Here is an 18324-nt window from a genome sequence, read left to right as displayed (position 1 = left end):
GTGCTGTTGAACATGACAGGTCCCGGTCACCGTCACCACAGCTAACTGCAGAACCTAGTGTGACTCGGCTACGGTGGCAGTGAAGACCGCCAGGCCCCGCTGCCCGGGGGGCACGAGAGTCAGGGCCTCCACCTCCCCGCCCCCACGGGTGGGCTTCTGGAAGTGGACCTCCAGGATGTCGTGCAGCTCCAGGCCATCCAGCGCTTCGGGGAGGTTGAGCACCAGCACCGACTGGGGCACTGGCTGGTATCTGATCTAGAAGACAAGCAGAGCCGGGCGTGGTGGCGCACGCTTGTAATCCCAGCATTCGGGAGGCTGAGACCTGGAGGATCGCGGTTCGCGGACAGCCTCAGCTACTTAGTGAGGCCCTCTGCAACTCAGTGAGACCCGGTTTCAAAATAAAGAATAAAAAATAGGGCAGGGGGTGCAGCTCGGAGGTCAAATGCCCCTGGGTTCCATCCCCAGACCCGCAAAAAAAAAAAAAAAAAATAGAAGACAAGCAGGCGGGTGGCAAAGACTCATGGGAGCGAGGAGCTGGGGGACAGAGGGGTCCGGACGGGGGGTAGATGGGTGCGTTTAGAGGCTCCGGTCCTTCCCTGGGCAGGCTTCTAGCAAATGCAGCTGGACCTGGCCGGGCCTCCATTCTCCACCCTCCTCACTTACCTCAGCTTTTTGAATCTCCCCACTCTTGTAGGGAGAGACTCTCAGAGACGCCTGCTGCCCGCCCAGCGGCACTCTGAACTGGCCAATCCGGCACAGGTGCTGGGCCACTGTGGGGAACAGGCAGGGTGGATGGACCTTTGGCATCAAGCCCTCTCCGCCCTGCCTCTTGCACCCTGAACCCTAACCTCCCCTGCAGGAGGCCGGTACCTTCTTCCTTGGCGAAACACAGCACGGCACTCCCTTTCAGCAGTTCCCGAGCCTCCACGTCCCCTCCCCCATTCTTGGTCTTGCCGAAGAAGATCTCCAGCTTGTCCAGCAGCTCTTCCTCGCCCAGTCCGAGTCCAGGAGGAAACCCACTGACCAGCACCTTCTGGTCATTTGTCTGGCTGGACACCTAAGGGGAGACGGGAGGGAGGGTGCTGATACGGTCTGCTCCCCTGGGCCCAGGTGCACCGCGCGCGCCCTTTGGGGTCCCAGGATCTTGCTGTTCTGTCACCTGGATACTGGTCACTACAGGTAGCTCCAAGGGCTGGACCTGCACCCGCAGCCGGCACACATCCATGTCGATACTGTGCTCCTCTTGTTGGAGTACCCGCTCAGCCACTGCGTAGTGGGGAATGAGTTCAGTACTTGGGAACCTCCCAACCTCCCTCCAGAGACCCCCAAGCACACCTTTGGGGTCATCGAAAGTCACCAGAGCAGAGCCTCCAGGCAGAGGGCAGCAGACCCGCACGTTGGAAACAGAAAACCTCGTTGCTTCCCCATCTTGCTTAGTGTGTCCTTGGAACACCAGGGGGATTTCAGGCACTGGGAAAGGAACCTGGAGGTGGGGTGAGGGAGGCTGATGCGGCCGTCAAGGGTAAGAAAGACCCCTACTCCCTCCTAGGGGGACGGCGCCCCCAATTCAGTCCACTCGATGCTCAGTGCTGAATGGACATACTGCGGATGGATGGGTGCAGAGCAGCCCGTGCTACGTACAAGACCTCAGATTGGCCTCAGACAAACCTGGGACATAGGTATCTCTGTATTATAGAAGAGAAAACTGAGGATCGGAGAGTTCAAATAACATACTTGAGGTCAAACAGCCAGGAAGGGCCCAGTGAAAAACTAAGAACTCTAATTTTTTTTTTTTTTTGGTGGTACTAGGGGTGGAACCCAGAGGCTTTCTACCTCCAGGCTATACTCCCAGACACTATATATATATATATATATATATATATATATATATATATATATATATATATAGGAAACAGGGTCTCATTAAGTTGCTGAGAGCCTCACTAAGTAGCTGAGCCTGGCTTCAAACCCGTGTGATCCTCCTGTCTCAGCCTCCCAAGCGCGGGGATTACAAGCGTGCGCCACCACGCCTGGCTTAATTTTTTTTTTTTTAAATGGTACTGGGGATGGAACCCATGGGCGTTCTAGCTCTGAGACACCCCCAACCCTATTTTTTATTCTTTATTTTGAAATAAGGTCTCACTGAGTTGCAAAGGGCCTCACTAAGTAACAGGCTGGCTTCAAACCTACGTAATCCTCTAGTCTCAGCCTCCCCAATGCTGGGTTTACAAGCGTACGCCACCACACCCGGCTGCTGGCTTATTTTTATTTATTTATTTATTTATTTTTGTGGTAGTAAGGATTGAATCCAGGGGCATTTTACTTCCAAGCTATACTCCCAGTCCTATTTTATTTTATTATTATTATTATTTTTTTTTTTTTGCGGGTCTGGGGATGGAACCCAGGGGCATTCTACCTCCAAGATACACCCCTTGCCCTATTTTTTATTCTTTATTTTGAAACTGGGTCTCACTGAGTTGCGGAGGGCCTCACTAAGTAGCTGAGGCTGTCCATGAACCACAATCCTCCAGTCTCAGTCTCCCAAATGCTGGGATTACAAGCGTAAGCCATCACGCCCGGCTTGCAATTAATTTTTATTTTGAAACATAGTCTTGTGAAGTTGCTAAGGGTCTCACTAAATTGCTGAGGCTGGCCTGGAACCTGCTATCCTCCTGTTTCAGCCTCTCAAGTACTGGGATTACAGGCCAGCACCACCAGGCCTGGCTCCCAGCTCTCAGGCCGTTTTCTGCCAGATCACCTGGTCTCTGACCTTACCTTGCCCTTGGCCGAGTACCCGAGCTCCCTTTTCAGTTGCTGCAACTCGTGCAGCCTTATCTTGAGTCTGGCATGCTCCTCCTGAAGGGCGCAGAGGACCTATTGGAGCGGAAGAGAACGAGCAGGCAGTCACCTGAGAGCAAGCCAGCCCAGGTAAGGGGCCCCTTCTGGACTCTGCGGAAGCAGAGGTGATGACCAGCCACAGAACGCAGCCCCTTCACCCTGTCCCAGGCTGGTCTCTGGGTACGGCTGGCCTCGTTCCAGCTGCTCTGGGAATGGCATGGTTTACTACTGCAGGTGTGGAGTTTACCAGACACTAATGGAGCTCTTGCTCGAAGGTGCTGGACCCTGACACAGGGCAATGAAGATCAGGGTTCAGCCTTTGGGCCTGTACCAAACAGTACACAAGACGCACTGTTACTGTGAAGGACAGCAGGACTGCCTGTAGGGAGGCTTCTAGGAGTGCAGGCTTAGAGTTACAAAATGTTGTAGCTATCTTTTTTTGGGGTGGAAAGTTTCTAGGGATTGAATCTGGGGCCTTTTGCATGCTAAGCACACAGTCTACTACTGAACTACATCCTCACCCATTTGCCAAGACTTACTAAATATGTCAGGTACTGAGCTAGTTAATTTTCATGACAACCCTATGAGATAGATACCTTCTTGTCCTTATTATTAGCTGAGAAAACTATTAGCTGAGAAATATAAACTTATTAGCTGAGAAAATTAAAACTCATGCCTCTGGGTTAAAACCTCAGCACCAAATACATACATATATACATACATACACACATGCATGAAATAGGGCTGGGAGTGTAGCTCAGAGGTAGAATGCCCCTAGGTACCCAGGGTGTCATCACCTCTGCTTCTCTAGTACCCAGTATCCCTGGGTACTTGGTTCAATCCTCAGTACTATAAAAAAAAACACCTTTTCACTTTTCACAAGCCAGCATCATTGTGGCTTGATATGATATGATACATATAATACTATATGTCCGCAGTGTCCAGAAAGTCCCTGGTACTTACAGATGTTCAGTAAACAAGTGCTGAATGAGTGGATAGCAGGATACACAAGACATTGCAGAAACTCAGTTTATGTTCTTCTGTTTTTTTTACAATACTGGGGATGGAACCTGGGGCATTCTACCTTTAAGCTACACCCCCAGTTCTATTTTTTTAGTCTATTTTATTTTATTTTATTTTATTGTGGGTCTGGGGATGGAACCCAGGGGAATTTGACCTCCGAGCTACACCCCCTGCCCTATTTTTTATTCTTTATTTTGAAACAGGGTCTCACTGAGTTGAGGAGGGCCTCACTAAATAGCTGAGGCTGGCCGCAAACCGCGACCCTCCAGTCTCAGCCTCCCGAATGCTGGGATTACAAGCGTGCGCCACCAATGCCCGGCTTCTTTTTATTTTTATTTTTATTTTTTTTAATTTTTTTTTTTTTGGTGGTACTGGGGTTCCTGGAAGCCCTTCTACCTCTGGGCTACACTCCCAGACCTATTTTTATATTTTTATTTAGAAACAGGGTCTCCTAAGCCAGCGCGCGCGGCTGGCTTCGAACCTGCGCGATCCTCCTGTCTCTGCCTCCCAAGCGCGGGGATTACAAGCGTGCGCCACCACGCCCGGCTTCTTTTTATTTTTTGAAACAGGGTCTCACTGAGTTGTGAAGGGCCTGAGTAGCCGAGGCTGTCTTCAATCCATGATCCTCTGGTCTCTGTCTCCAGATTGCTGGGATTACAAGCCTGTGCCACCACGCCCGGCTGGTTTATGTTGTTTTTTAAGCAGAGAAAACTAAAACTCAGGTTCAACACTAGCCTAAACTCCTTTGGCAGTCTAACTCCGGACCCCACCCTGCCAATCAGGGCCTCACAGAAGACATCAAGGCCAGAGTAGGGACGTAATTCACACCTCTCCAAGCTTATCCCTTAACTGTCACTCTTTCCATGAGTTAAGCAGCCTTTCAGGCTGGTGTGATTTGGAGCAGGTCCAGAGAGGGAGCCGCCAGCATGGGCGGGGACAGGACACCAGGGATCCGAACAAATGCACCTTTGTTTGTGGGATGGAGTAGACACTGGCTGGCATGCTGTGGCTAGGAAGCTTGATAAATAAGTCAGCTCAGAGAAGTGTGAGCTTGCTTTAGAACACAGGACTTTGTCTTGATCACCTGTGTATTCCAGTGTCCAGAAAAGTCCCCAGCACAATACAGATGTCAGTAAATGTGTGCTGAATGGATGAATGACAGGTAGGAGTCATGTTATAGAAGACAATGAAAAAATTCAGTGTATGTTCTCTGTTAAGCAGAGAAAAATAGAGTTTTATTAAATGATGCTGGCTTGTGAATAGTGAAAAAGGTTTCTTTCTTTCTTCCCTTTCTTTCTTTCTTTCTTTCTTTCTTTCTTTCTTTCTTTCTTTCTTTCTTCTTTCTTTTTGGTGGGACTGAGGCCTGAACTGAGTACCCAGGGATACCGCAGAAGCCGAGATGTATGATACCCTGGGCACTCAGGGGCATTCTTCCTCTGGGCTACCCTCCCAGCCCTATTGTATGTATGCATATATGTATTGGGGATTGAACCCAGAGTCATTCTACCTCCAAGTTACACTCCCAGCTGGATTTTATTTCTTACTTGGAAACAAGGTTTCACTAGGTTGCTGAGAGCCTCACTAAGTTGCCAAAGCTGACTTTGAACCTGCAATCATGTGCTACCATGCTCAGCTTTTATTTTATTTTATTTTTGCAGTACTGTGTGGAACCCAGGGACATTCTATCTCCAAGCTACACCCCCAGCCTTATTTTTTATTTTTTATTTTGGAACAGGGTCTCACTGAATTGCGGAGGGCCTCACTAAGTAGCTGAGGCTGTCTGTGAACGGCGATCCTCCTGTCGCAGCCTCCGGAACGCTGGGATTACAAGTGTGTACCACCATGCCTGGCTTCCAGCTTTTATTCTTTATTTTGAAGCAGGATCTCACTGAGTTGCAGAGGGCCTCACTACGTAGCTGAGGCTAACTGTGAACCTGCCACCCTCCAGCCTCAGCCTCCCAAGTACTGGATTACAAGTATGCACCACCACACCTGGATATATTTCTGAAAATCAGAAGTTGCAAATTCAGTGCCTTTATAGGCCAGTTAGATAACATCAGTGAGTCCAGAGAGTCGTGTAGGATGACAGGATGGTGACAAAACCCACAGGACATGTGCCTGCTATCTAAGCTCTAGCCAAGTTGGTTTCCCCGCTGGGAATAAGGTTCAAGTTTCCTATATTTTCTGTGTGTGTGGGGAGTACTAAGATTGAACCAGGAGCATTCTACCTCTGAGTTATACTTCCAAACCTAGTTTGTTTTTATTTTATTTTTAAAAATTGTATTATTCAAGTTGGGTGTGGTGACGCATGCTTGTAATCCCAGCATTCAGGAGGCTGAGACAGGAGGATCACAGTTCCAGGACAACCTAAAAAAATAAGGCTGGGGTGTAGCTCGGAGGTAGGATGCTCCTGGGGTTCCATCCTCAGTACTGAAAAAATTTTTTTTGTATTATTCAGTTTTATTTATTTATTTATTATTTATTTATTTTTATTTATTTTTATTGTGGCACTGGGGATTGAACCCAGGATGTTCTGCCTCCAAGCTACACCCCCCCATTCAGCCCTATTTTTTATTTTTTATTTTGAAACAGGGTCTCACTGAGTTGCAGAGGGCCTCACTAAGTAGCTGAGGCTGTTTGTCAATCACAAACAGGTCTCAGCCTCCAAAATGCTGGGATTATAAGTGTGTACCTCCACACCCAGGTTATTTTTATTTATTTTTGTGATACTGGGGATGGAACCCAGGGGCATTCTACCTCTGAGCTACACCCCCAGCCCTATTTTTTTTCCTTTATTTTGAAACAGAGTCTCACTGAGTTGCAGAGAGCCTCACTAAATAGCTGAGGCTGTTTGCAAACCGCGATCCTCTGGGTTCAGCCTCCTGAATGCTGGGATTGCAAGCGTGTACCACCATGCCTGGCCTAGCTTATTTTATTTCACAGAGGGTCTCACCAAGTTGACGAGTAACCCACTACTTGCTAAGGCTGGCCTCCAACTGGCTATCCTCCTGTGTCAGCCTCCCAAGTACTGAATTACAGGCATTTGCCACTACCCAGCTTTATTTTCCCAGTTTTTAGGAAAAACAAAAATCTCTAATTCTGTTTTAAAAATATGTCTTAATTTATTTATTTGCATGTGGTATTGGGGATTGAACCGAGGGGCGGTCTACCTCTGAACTACATTCCCAAGCACTATTTTATTATTTATTATTTATTTATTTATTTATTTTTGCAGGCTGGGAATGGAACCCAGGGGCATTTGACCTCTAGCTATATCCCCTGCCCTATTTTTTATTCTTTATTTTGAAACCAGGTCTCACTGAGTTGCAGAGGGCCTCACTAAGTAGCTGAGGCTGTCTGCGAACCGCGATCCTCCTGTCTCAGCCTCCCGAATGCTGGGATTACAAGCGTGCGCCACCACATCCAGCTATTTTTTATTTTGAAATAGTGTCTCACCAAGTTAGAGAGGGCCTCACTAAGTTGCTGAGGCTGTCCTCGAATCTTTGATCCTCCTGTCTCATCTTTCCAAGTACTAGGATTACAAAGGTTGATGAAAGTCTCACTACTTGTAGATCCTGTCCTCAAACCTAAGATTTTCTTGTCTCATTCTCCCAAGTACTTTGATTACAAGCATGTGCTACCATACCCGGCTTCAATTAAAAAAAAATATGAGCAGGATAGCAGGTTTGAGGCCAGCCTCAGCATCTTAGCGAGATCCTGTTTTGAAACAAAACACAGAGCCAGAGCCAGGCATGGTGGCGCACGCTTGTAATCCCCCCACGCTTGGGAGGCTGAGACAGGAGGATCGCACAGGTTCGAAGCCAGCCTCAGCTACCTAGTGAGGCTCTCAGCAACTCAGTGAGACCCTGTTTCCAAATAAAATATAAAATGGGTCTGGGAGTATAGCCTGGAGGTAGAAAGCCTCTGGGTTCCACCCCAAGTACCACAAAACAACGACAACAATAACAAAACATAGAGCTGGGCGTGGTGGTGGCACACGCTTGTAATCCAAGTACTAGGGAGACTCAGACAAGAAGATCATAGGTTTGAGGACACAAATCAACAAGTAGTGAGATTCTCATCAACATAGGCAGACCCTGATTTTTTTTTTTTTTTTTTTATGGTACTGGGGATGGAACAGGGGCATTCTACTTCTGAGCTACACCCCCAAGGTCTAGTTTTTAGTGTTTTTATTTATTTTTTAATATTTTAAATTTTTTGGTGGTACTGGGGTTCCTGGAAATCCTTCTACCTCCGGGCTACACTCCCAGACCTATTTTATATTTTTATTTGGAAACAGGGTCTCTTAAGCCAGCAAGGCTGGCTTCGAACCTGTGCGATCCTCCTGTCTCCACCTCCCAAGCGTGGTGATTACAAGCGTGCACCACCAAGCCCAGATGCAGACCCTGATTTGAAATAAGAATAAAATAGGCTGAGACTATAGTTCTGGGTTAGAATGCCTCTGGGTTCAATCCTCAATATAAAAAAATAAGCCGGGGGTGGTGGCGCACGCTTGTAATCCCAGTGCTTGGGAGGCTGAGACAGGAGGATTGTGCAGGTTCAAAGCCAGCCTCAGCTACTTAGTGAGGCTCTCAGCAACTTAGTGAGACCCTGTTTCCAATAAAGTATAAAATAGGTCTGGGAGTACAGCCTGGAGGTAGAAAAGCCCCTGGGTTCCACCCCCAGTAACACACACACACACAGAATAAAATGTAGGGCTAGGAGTGTAGCTTGGAGGTAGAATACCCATGGGTTCCATCCCAGGTACCACAAAAAATAAATAAATAATAATTTAAAAAGGCTGGGGTGTATCTCAGAGGTAGTATGTCCCTGGGTTCAATTCCCAGTACAAAAAAAAAAAAAAATGGGGAAAGGAAACAAAAGGTAGAAGTCCATGTTTACATCCTGTCCAATAGCCAACAACCATCAGTTTCTCAATACTCTTTTTTTTTTTTTTGTACTGGGAATGGAGCCCCAGGGTACTTTGCCTCTGTACTACTCCCCTAGTCCAATTTTTAATTTTAATTTTTTTTTTTTTGTGGTACTGGGGATGGAACACAAGGATATTCTACCTCTGAGCTACACCCGTAGTCCTATTTTTATTCTTTTTTAATTTTTTAAAATTTTTTGTGGGTTTGGGGATGGAACCCAGGGGGATTTGATCTTTGAGGTACATTCCCTGCCCTATTTTTTATTCTTTATTTTGAAACCGGGTCTCACTAAGTTGCAAAGGGCCTCACTAAGTAGCTGAGGCTAGCCGCGAACCATGATCCTCTGGTCTCAGCCTCCCGAATGCTGGGATTTCAAGCATGTGCCACCACGCCTGGCTGCTTCTTCTTCTTCTTCTTCTTCTTCTTCTTCTTCTTCTTCTTCTTCTTCTTCTTCTTCTTCTTATTATTATTATTATTATTATTATTACTGGTACTGGGGTTCCTGGAAGCCCTTCTACCTCTGGGCTACAGTCCCAAACCTATTTTTTTTGCGGGTCTGGGGATGGAACCCAGGGGCATTTGACCTCCGAGCTATACCCCCTGCCCTAATTTTTATTCTTTATTTGGAAACGGTCTCACTGAGTTGCAGAGGGCCTCACTAAGTAGCTGAGGCTGTCTGTGAACTATGATCCTCTGGTCTCAGCCTCCCGAATGCTGGGATTACAAGCGTGCGCCACCACGCCTGGCTTATTTTATTGTTTTTTAAATGTACTTTTATTATTATTTAGCACTGGGAATTGAATGGGGGGCATTCTATCTCAGCACCACACACATAATAATTAATAATAATAATAATAATAATAATAATAATAAGGCTAGAGGTGAGCTCCGAGGTATAATGCACCTGGCTCAATCCCCAGCAACACACACAGACACACACACACTAAAGATCTGGGGGTCTAGCTTGGAGGTAGAATGCCCCTGGATTCAAATACCCAGTGTGTGTGTGGGCGCTCCTTCGCTTCTTCCCACCCCCGACACTCATCTTGTCACTTACAGCATCTGGGGTCGCTGACATGGGTTGGGGTCCACTTGGCAAGAGCTGAGGCTTCAGAGCGGGGGACGAGGCGCAGGGTCCACTACTGATGGAGCTGTCGCTTGTGCTCCTTGGAGGGCCTTCGGTCTCCCCCAGCCCCAGAGCGCCCGACACACTCCCGACGCTTCAGCACTGAGTCCTTTTGCTTCCACTTTCATTTCTGTGAAATCAAGGCCTCGAGCTCAGCACAGGCTCGCAGCTGCGGCGTCCCCACCCCTAGGTGGAGCCTTCCTTGTCTTCAAAGGCGATGACCCAGCAGCCAGGGAGCCGGACAGTGTGGTGGCGCACACTTGTAATCCCAGCGCTTGGGAGGCTGAGAAAGGAGGATCCCGCAGGTTCGAAGCCAGCCTCAGCTACTTAGTGAGGCTCTCAGCAACTTAGTGAGACCCTGTTTCCAAAGAAAGGTTTCCAGGAACCCCAGTACCACCAAAAAAAAAAAAAAAAAAAAAAAAAAAAAGAATTAAAAATAGGGCTAAGGGTGTGGTTCGGATGTAGAATGCCCTGGGGTTTTATCCCCAGTACCACACACACACACACACACACACACACACACACACACACAAAGAATAAAAAATCGGGCTAGGGGTGTAGCTCGGAGGTAGAATGCCCTGAGTTCAATCCCCCAGCACCACACACATACACAACATCATCATCATCATCATCATAAATAAAGCAAATTCTACTGGGGGGCTTGTAGATAGCCAGGGAATGGTTGATTGGGACCAATATTTCCTTGGCTTTTCTTTTTTTTTTTTTTTTTGTGCTACTGGAGGTGGAAACCAGAGGCTTTCTACCTCTGGGCTACACTCCCAGACCTATTTTATACTTTATTTGGAAACAGGGTCTCTTAAGCCAGTGAGGCTGGCATCTAAACACTGTGATCCTCCTGTCTCCGCCTCCCAAGTGCGGGGATTACAAGTGTGTGCCACCAAGCCCAGCTTATTCTTTATTTTGAAACAGAGTCTCACTGAGTTGCAAAGGGCCTCAGTAAGTAGCTGAGGATGTCCATGAACCTGGATCCTCCTGTCTCAGACTCCCAATTACAAGCGTGCACCACTACCCAGCTCTTATTATTATTATTTTTTATTTTTTGGTGGTACTGGGGTTCCTGGAAGCCCTTCTACCTGCGGGCTACACTCCCAGACCTATTTTATATTTGGAAACAGGGTCTCTTCAGCCAGCGAGGCTGGCTCAAAACCAGCGCGATCCTCCTGTCTCTGCCTCCCAAGCGCGGGGATTACAAGCGTGCGCCACCACGCCCGGCTCTTATTACTTTTTTATATTTGGTGTTTCTGGGGACTGAACCTCGAAGCATTCTACCTCCGAGCTACATGCCCAGCCCTATTTTATTCTATTTACTTTGATACAGGGTCTAAGTTGCACAGGGCCTAAATTGCTGAGGATGGCTGCAAGCCTGCCATCTTCCTGTCTCAGCCTCCCAAGTACTGGGATTGTATCCAGGTGGCCACACCAGGCTAGAATTTGCTTTGTTAAGGAGCATTTCCCTAGAGCTCAGAATGAGGCTGAGTACGTGTAAACATTGATAAAAGAATTGTTTTTATTACTTGAGAAATATAATCAGATGGATAAAGCCCATAGATGATGAAGTTCACAAAACTATAATATCCGAAAAAAAATTTTAAGGTAGTAAGGATTGAATCCAGGGTTGTTCTGCCACTGAGTTAGCCCTTTTATTATGATTATGATTATGATTATGATTATTTTTTGACACAGTATGGCTAAATTGCTCAGGCTGGCCTGGATCCTCTTGCCTCAGTCTCCCAAACTGTTGGGATTAAAAGCATGTGTCACATCAAACAATAGCCAGCATTTTTTTGGGAATGGGGGATTGAACATAGGGCAATCTCCCTCTGAGCTGCACCCTATTCCTGTTTTATTTTCATTTTTTTGTGGTACTTGGAGGTAGAACCCAGGGGCTTTCTATTTCTGGGCTACATCCCCAGCACTATTTTATAATTTATTTGGAAACAGGGTCTTGCTTTATTTTCTTTCTTTTCTTTTCTTTTTTTTTTTTTTGGTGGTACTGGGATTCCTGGAAGCCCTTCTACTTCCGGGCTACACTCCCAGACCTATTTTATATTTTTGAAACAGGGTCTCTTACACCAGAGCGGCTGGCTTCGAACCTGCGCGATCCTCCTGTCTCTGCCTCCCAAGCGCGGGGATTACAAGCATGCGCCACCACGCCCGGCTTATTTTCATTTTAAAACAGGGTTTCCCAGCCGAGCCTGGTGGTGCACGCTTGTAATCCCAGCATTCTGGAGGCTGAGACCTGAGTGAGGATTGCCGTTCGCAGACAGCCTCAGCTACTTAGGTCCTCAGTGAGATTGTTTCAAAATAAAGAATAAAAAATAGGGCAGGTGGTGTAGCTCAGAGGTCGAATGCCCCTGGGTTCCATCCTCAGACCCACACAAATATAATAAAATAAAACAGTGTCTCCCTGCATTGATGAGAATCCCACTACTTGCTGAGGCTGTCCTCCAGCCGTGAGCCTCCTATCTCAGCCTCTCAAGTAGTGGGATTACAGGCTTGTGCCACCACACCAGTGACCTGCAACTTTTTTTTGTGTGTGTGTGGTACTGAGCCCAGTGGCATTCTACCTCCAAGATACACTCCAGCTCTATTTTTTATTCTTCCTTTCTTTTGGAGATGCAACCTCTTTTGGGCATTCTACCTCTGAGCTACACACCCAGCCCTATTTTTTATTCTTTTCTATTTTAATTTCTGTGGAACTGGTGATGGAACCCAGGGACATTCTACCTCCAAGCTATACTTCCAGCCCGATTTCTTATTCTTTATTTTGAAACAGGGACTCACTAAGTTGCGGAGGGTCTCACTAAGTAGCTGAGGCTGGCCGCAAACTGCAATCCTTCTGTCTCAGCCTCCCAAGTGTTGGGATTAGAAACGTGTGCTACTATGCTCGGCTCTTATTCTTTATTTTTTAATTATTTTTTTTTCCTGTCTGGGAATGGAACCCAGAGGCATTTGACCTCCGAGCTACACCCCCTGCCCTATATTTTATTCTTCATTTTGAAACAGGGTCTAAGTTGCAGACGGCCTCACCGAGTAGCTGAGGCTGTCCGCGAACCGTGATCCTCCTGCCTCAGCCTCCCAAATGCTGGGATTACAAGTGTGTACCATCGCACCTGGTTTATTATTATTATTGAAAGTGGAAGTCCGGCGCAGAAAAAACCCAAGGCCAGCCGTTGGAGATAAGCAAGCAAGCAAAAGCTTTATTAAGACAGCCCAGTTCCCTTTTATATCAGGCAGCTGGGGATTTTTTGAAAAGGAGGGGGCTTCCGCTCACAGCAGAAGATCGCACGAAGTACGGGGCATTTACTGATTGGGTGGCTCATACCCCCGTGAGTGTGTTAAGGGACTGGTTGTTGGGCATCCCGTGGCCCCCTTTGGCTGGCTATAGGTAGGTAGTCAGCACAATCTGGAAGAGAAGTCGGAGAGGCGCCATCTTTGGCATGACTGGGCTGCTTATCCTAACAATTATTATTTGCAGGTCTGCAGATGGAACCCAGGGTCATTCGACCTCTGAGCTACACCCTTGGCCCTATTTTTTATTTCGAAACAGGGTCTCACTAAGTTGCGGAGGGCCTAAGTAGTTGAGACTGCCCTCAACCCGTGATCCTCCTGTCTCAGCCTTCTGAATGCTGGGATTACAAGTGTGCGCCACCACGCCCGGCTTATTCTTTGTTTTGAAACGGTCTCACTGAGTTGCAAAGGGCCTCAGTAAGTAGCTGAGGCTGTGCATGAACCACAATCCATCTGTCTCAGCCTCCCAAACACTGGGATTACAATCATGCACCACCATGCTGGGCCTTCTTCACCCAGTTTCTAATTGTAATGATGAAACATGGTTACATTGGCAAATTTGAAATAATCGATGACCACAGACCTGGGAAAATTGTAAACCTTACAGGCAGGTTGAACAAGTATGGAGTGGCCGGGCGTGGTGGCGCACGCTTGTAATCCCAGCACATGGGAGGCTGAGACAGGAGGATCGCACGGGTTTGAAGCCAGCCTCAGCTACTTGGTGAGGCTCTCTGCAACTGAGACCCTGTTTCCAAATTTAAAAAAAAAAAAAATACACACACACACACACATATATATATATATAAAATTAGGTCTGGGAGTATAGTCCAGAGGTAGAAAGCCTCTGGGTTCCACCCCCAGTACCACCAAAAAACCCCAAACAAAACAAAACAAAGTATGGAGTGATCAGCTCCAGATTTGATGTGCAGCTAAAAGATCTAAAAAATGGCAGAATAATCTGCTCCCATCTTGTCAATTCGGTGTCATTGTGTTGACAACCTCAGCTGGCATCATGGACCACAAAGAACCCACTGGAGGGTAAATCCTGAGATTCTTGTTCTAGGGATGTAAAACATATGTACAAATAAAAGCCTCATGAACAAGACTTGTATTTGAGGTTAGGTGTGGCATAGGCTGAAATAAGAACGCAGGTTCAAGGTCAGCTTCAGCAACTTCGTGAGACCCTGCATTTGTATTATTTTTTGCAGGTCCAGGGTGGAACCCAGGGGAATTCGACCCCTGAGCTACATCCCCTGCCCTATTTTTTATTCTTTATTTTGAAACAAGGCCTTGCTAAGTAGCTGAGGCTGTCTGCGAACTGTGATCCTCCAGTTTCAGCCTCCCGAATGCTGGGATTACAAGCAGGAGCCACCACACCCAGCTATTTTTATTTTTTACAGGTCTGGGGATGGAATCCAGGGATATTCGACCTCCGAGCTACACCCTCTGCCCTATATTTTCTTTATTTTAAAACGGGGTTTCAAGACGGGCGTGGTGGCGCACACTTGTAATCCCAGCATTCGGGAGGCTGAGACCTGAGGATCCGGTTCGCAGACAGACTCAGCTACTTAGCGAGGCCCTCTGCAACTCAGCGAGACCCGGTTTCAAAAAAATAAAGAATAAAAAATAGGGCAGGGGCTGTAGCTCAGAGGTCTAATGCCCCTGGGTTCCATCCCCAGACCGGCAAAAGAACAAAACAAAAAACAGGGTTTCACTAAATTGAGGAGGGCCTAAGTAGCTGAGGCTGGCCACTAATCACCATCCTCCAGTCTTGGCCTCCCAAATACTAGGATTATAAGCATGTGCTATCATATCCAGCTTGAGACCGTTTTATTTACTTTTGCTCTACTGGGGATGGAACCCAGGTGCATTCTACTTTTGAGATACACCCCCAGCCCTTTTTATTATTTTCAAATAAGGTCTCGCCGGGCATGGTGGCACACACTTGTAATCCCCGCGCTTGGGAGGCGGAGACAGGAGGATCACGCAGGTTCAAAGCCAGCTGTGCTGGTTTAAGAGACCCTGTTTCCAAATAAAACCTATAAAATAGGTCTGGCAGTGTAGCCCGGAGGTAGACGGGCTTCCAGGAATCCCAGTACCACCAAAAAAAAAAAAAAAAAAAAAAGGTCTCATTGAGTCACAAAGACCCTAAGTGGCTGAAGCTGGCCTCAAACCCAATCCTCCTGTCTCAACCTCCCAAATGCTGGGATTACAAGTGTGGGCCACCATGCCCAATTTATTTTTGATGGTACTGGGGATGAAACCCAGGGGAATTGTACCTCCAAACTATATCCCAGACCTATTCTATTCTTTTATTTGGAAACAGGGTCTCACTAAGTTGCAGATGGCTTAAGTTCCTGAGGCTGTCTGCTAGCCTGACATCTTCCTGTCTCAGCCTCCCAAGTACTGGGATTACAATTGTGTGCAATCACACCCAGCTGAGAGGCTGTTTTATTTACTTATATTTTTTTCTTGCAGTACTGGGGATAGAACCCAGGAGCATTCTACCTCTGAGCTATAACCCCAGCCCTATTTTTTATTCTTTATTTTGAAACAGAGCCTCAGAGTTGCAAAGGGCCTAAGTAGCTGAAGCTGTCTTCAAACCTGTCATCCTCCTGTTTTAGCCCTTCGAGCACTGGACTGGGATTACAAACTTGCGCTACCATGCCCGGCCCTATTTTTTATTTTCTTTCTTTCTTTCTCTTTTTTTCTCTCTCTTTCTTTTTCTCCCTCTTTCTTTTTTTTGGTGGTACCGGGGTTCCTGGAAACCCTTCTACCTCCAGGTTACACTCCCAGACCCATTTTTATACTTATAAATTTGGAAACAGCGTCTTTTAAACCAGCGCGGCTGGCTTCGAACCTGCGCAATCCTTCTGTCTCCGCCTCCCCTATTTCATTTTCACACAGGGTCTCCATCTGTTAACTGGTAGAGTGGCATCGAGTTGGTGGTGCTCATCTCATATCAGCCAGGGGCAAAACAACCTTTTGTTTATCCCAGCTTGGCTTTTGGTCTATGCCCATGCCTGGTTCATGCCTTGCACACATGGAAAAGAAAAAAAAAAAACAAATTGCTGAGGCTGGTTTCAAACCTGTGATCCTTCGATCTCAGCCTCCCAAATACTGGGATTACAAGCATGTACCATCATGCTCAGTCTACTATTTTTTATTTTGAAACAGGGCCTTGCAAGGTTGCTGAGGCTGGCTTTAAACCCATGATCTCCTCAGCCACCCAAGTCCTGGGCCACCACAGTGCCTCAGAGGCTCATCCGAATTCTAGTTCCATCTTGTGACTTAGAACCAGTTGAGCTGGATAACCTATTTCACCAGTAAAACAGGCTTACAGGTAACTACTGAGAAGTGAACCAGATCCCATGGCCTACCTTTCCTGCCTGCAGTGGTGACCCAACTGTGCCCAAGCTCCTGACTCACTTTTGCCAGTCTGCCACCAGGCCTTATTTGGAGGTCCCCTGGCTCACTGTTGTCCCAGATCAGGGTTTTCATCGTCCCAGCTTTGTGTCATGTGTGACACTGGGGATGGAACTCAGGGGCATCCTACCTGAGCTACAGCCCCAGCTGCTTTATTCTTTATTTTGAGATGGTCTAAGTTACCAAGGGCCTAAATTGCTGAGGCTGGCTGGGAGCCTGCCCTCCTCCTGTCTCAGCCTCCCAAGTACTGGGATCACCAGTGTGCACCCCTACACCCAGCATCACCCCAGTTTCTATTCCTATGACTGTCTTCAGGGAGGTCATTATACTAGAAGCACATGCCACCTGTTTGAAAACTTGCTAGAAGCGGGGCTCAGGGTATCTGCAGCTGCTCAGGAGCCTGGGCAGGATGCCAGATTTGAGGCCTCAGACGTTTAGGGAGACCCCATCTCAAAGGTGTGTGAGCTTAGCATAGACTGTCCCTGGGTTCAATCCCTAGTATCAAGTACTCCCAAACCAACCTCCATTAGGAATGTAAACTTATTTTAAAGTCAGTCTGGGGCCTGGATTCTGGCAATCTGTGGTTCAAAAAAGCACACAGGCAAGCCAAGCGTGGTGGCACACACTTATAATCCCAGCATTTGGGAGGCTGAGACCGGATGATCATGGTTCGCCGACAGCCTCAGCTCCTTAGGCCCTTCACAACTCAGTGAGACCCTGTTTCAAAATAAAGAATAAAAGCCAGGCGTGGTGGCGCATGCTCGTAATCCCAGCATTCGGGAGGCTGAGACCCTGGAGGATCATGGTTCGCAGATAGCCTCAGCTACTTAGTGAGGCCCTTTGCAACTCAGTGAGATCCGGTTTCAAAATAAAGAATAAAAAATAGGGCAGGGGGTGTAGCTTGGAGGTCAAATGCCCCCGAGTTCCATCCCCAGACCTGCAAAAACACACAAAGAAAACACACACACACAAACAAAAAAACAAAGAATAAAAATAGGGCTAGGGGTGCAGCTCAGAGGTAGAATGCACCTGGGTTCCATCCCCAGTGCCGCAAAAAAAAAAAAAAAAAAAAAAAAAAAAAAAAAAAAGCATACAGGTAATTTCCATCTATGCCAGGTCCCAAGGGGACAAAGCATGACTCAGGTTCTCTAGGTAGGTAATGAGTGAAGCCAGGAATGCTAAATAATTGCAGAGAAAATCTAAAAAGGGCTGGAAGCAGTACGTGGTGGTGCACACTTGTAATCCCAGTACTTGGGAGGCTGAGACAGGATCACAGGTTCGCAGCCAGCCTCAGCTACGTAGTGGGTGTAGCTCGGAGGTAGAATGCCCCTGGGTTCCATCAGGTTCTGGTTGGTGATGTGGGTTAGTGGTAGAGCACCCGCACCTGGGTTCCACCCCTAGTACAAGGAAAAAAGGAGCAGCCTTTCTGAGTAATAGTTCAGCAAGGTGGCACACATCCTAGTACTTAGGAGGCCAAGACAGGAGGATCACAGGTCTGATGAGACTCAGCAACCTAGGGAAACCCCATTTCGAATAAAATCAGTTTTGGGATGCAGGTCAGAAATAGTATGTCTTTGGGTTCAATTCCCAGTACCACAAAAAAAAAAAAAAAAAAAAAGAGACTAGGAGTGTTGTTGACAGAGGTAGAAAGCCTGTGGATCCAATCCC

At 47.2% G+C, this 18324-nt stretch overlaps 1 protein-coding gene across 1 annotated transcript; it reads right to left on the bottom strand.

Moving 5' to 3' along the window:
• Nucleotides 1-54: 54 nt before the first annotated feature.
• On the bottom strand, nt 55-16731 carry IFI35 (interferon induced protein 35; the record flags this gene model as incomplete). Its single annotated transcript, XM_080714075.1, has 7 exons — nt 55-255; nt 664-770; nt 871-1057; nt 1160-1266; nt 1336-1483; nt 2776-2874; nt 16660-16731. 7 exons carry the CDS (start codon nt 16729-16731, stop codon nt 55-57), a joined length of 921 nt encoding a protein of 306 aa, XP_080570201.1.
• Nucleotides 16732-18324: the final 1593 nt, after the last annotated feature.

The sequence above is a fragment of the Muscardinus avellanarius genome (assembly GCF_963383645.1).
Source record: "Muscardinus avellanarius genome assembly, chromosome: 16".
NCBI classification, from domain to species: Eukaryota; Metazoa; Chordata; class Mammalia; order Rodentia; family Gliridae; genus Muscardinus; species Muscardinus avellanarius.
Note: the sequence above shows the minus strand (reverse complement) of the source record. Positions and strands in the feature narration are given on the sequence as shown.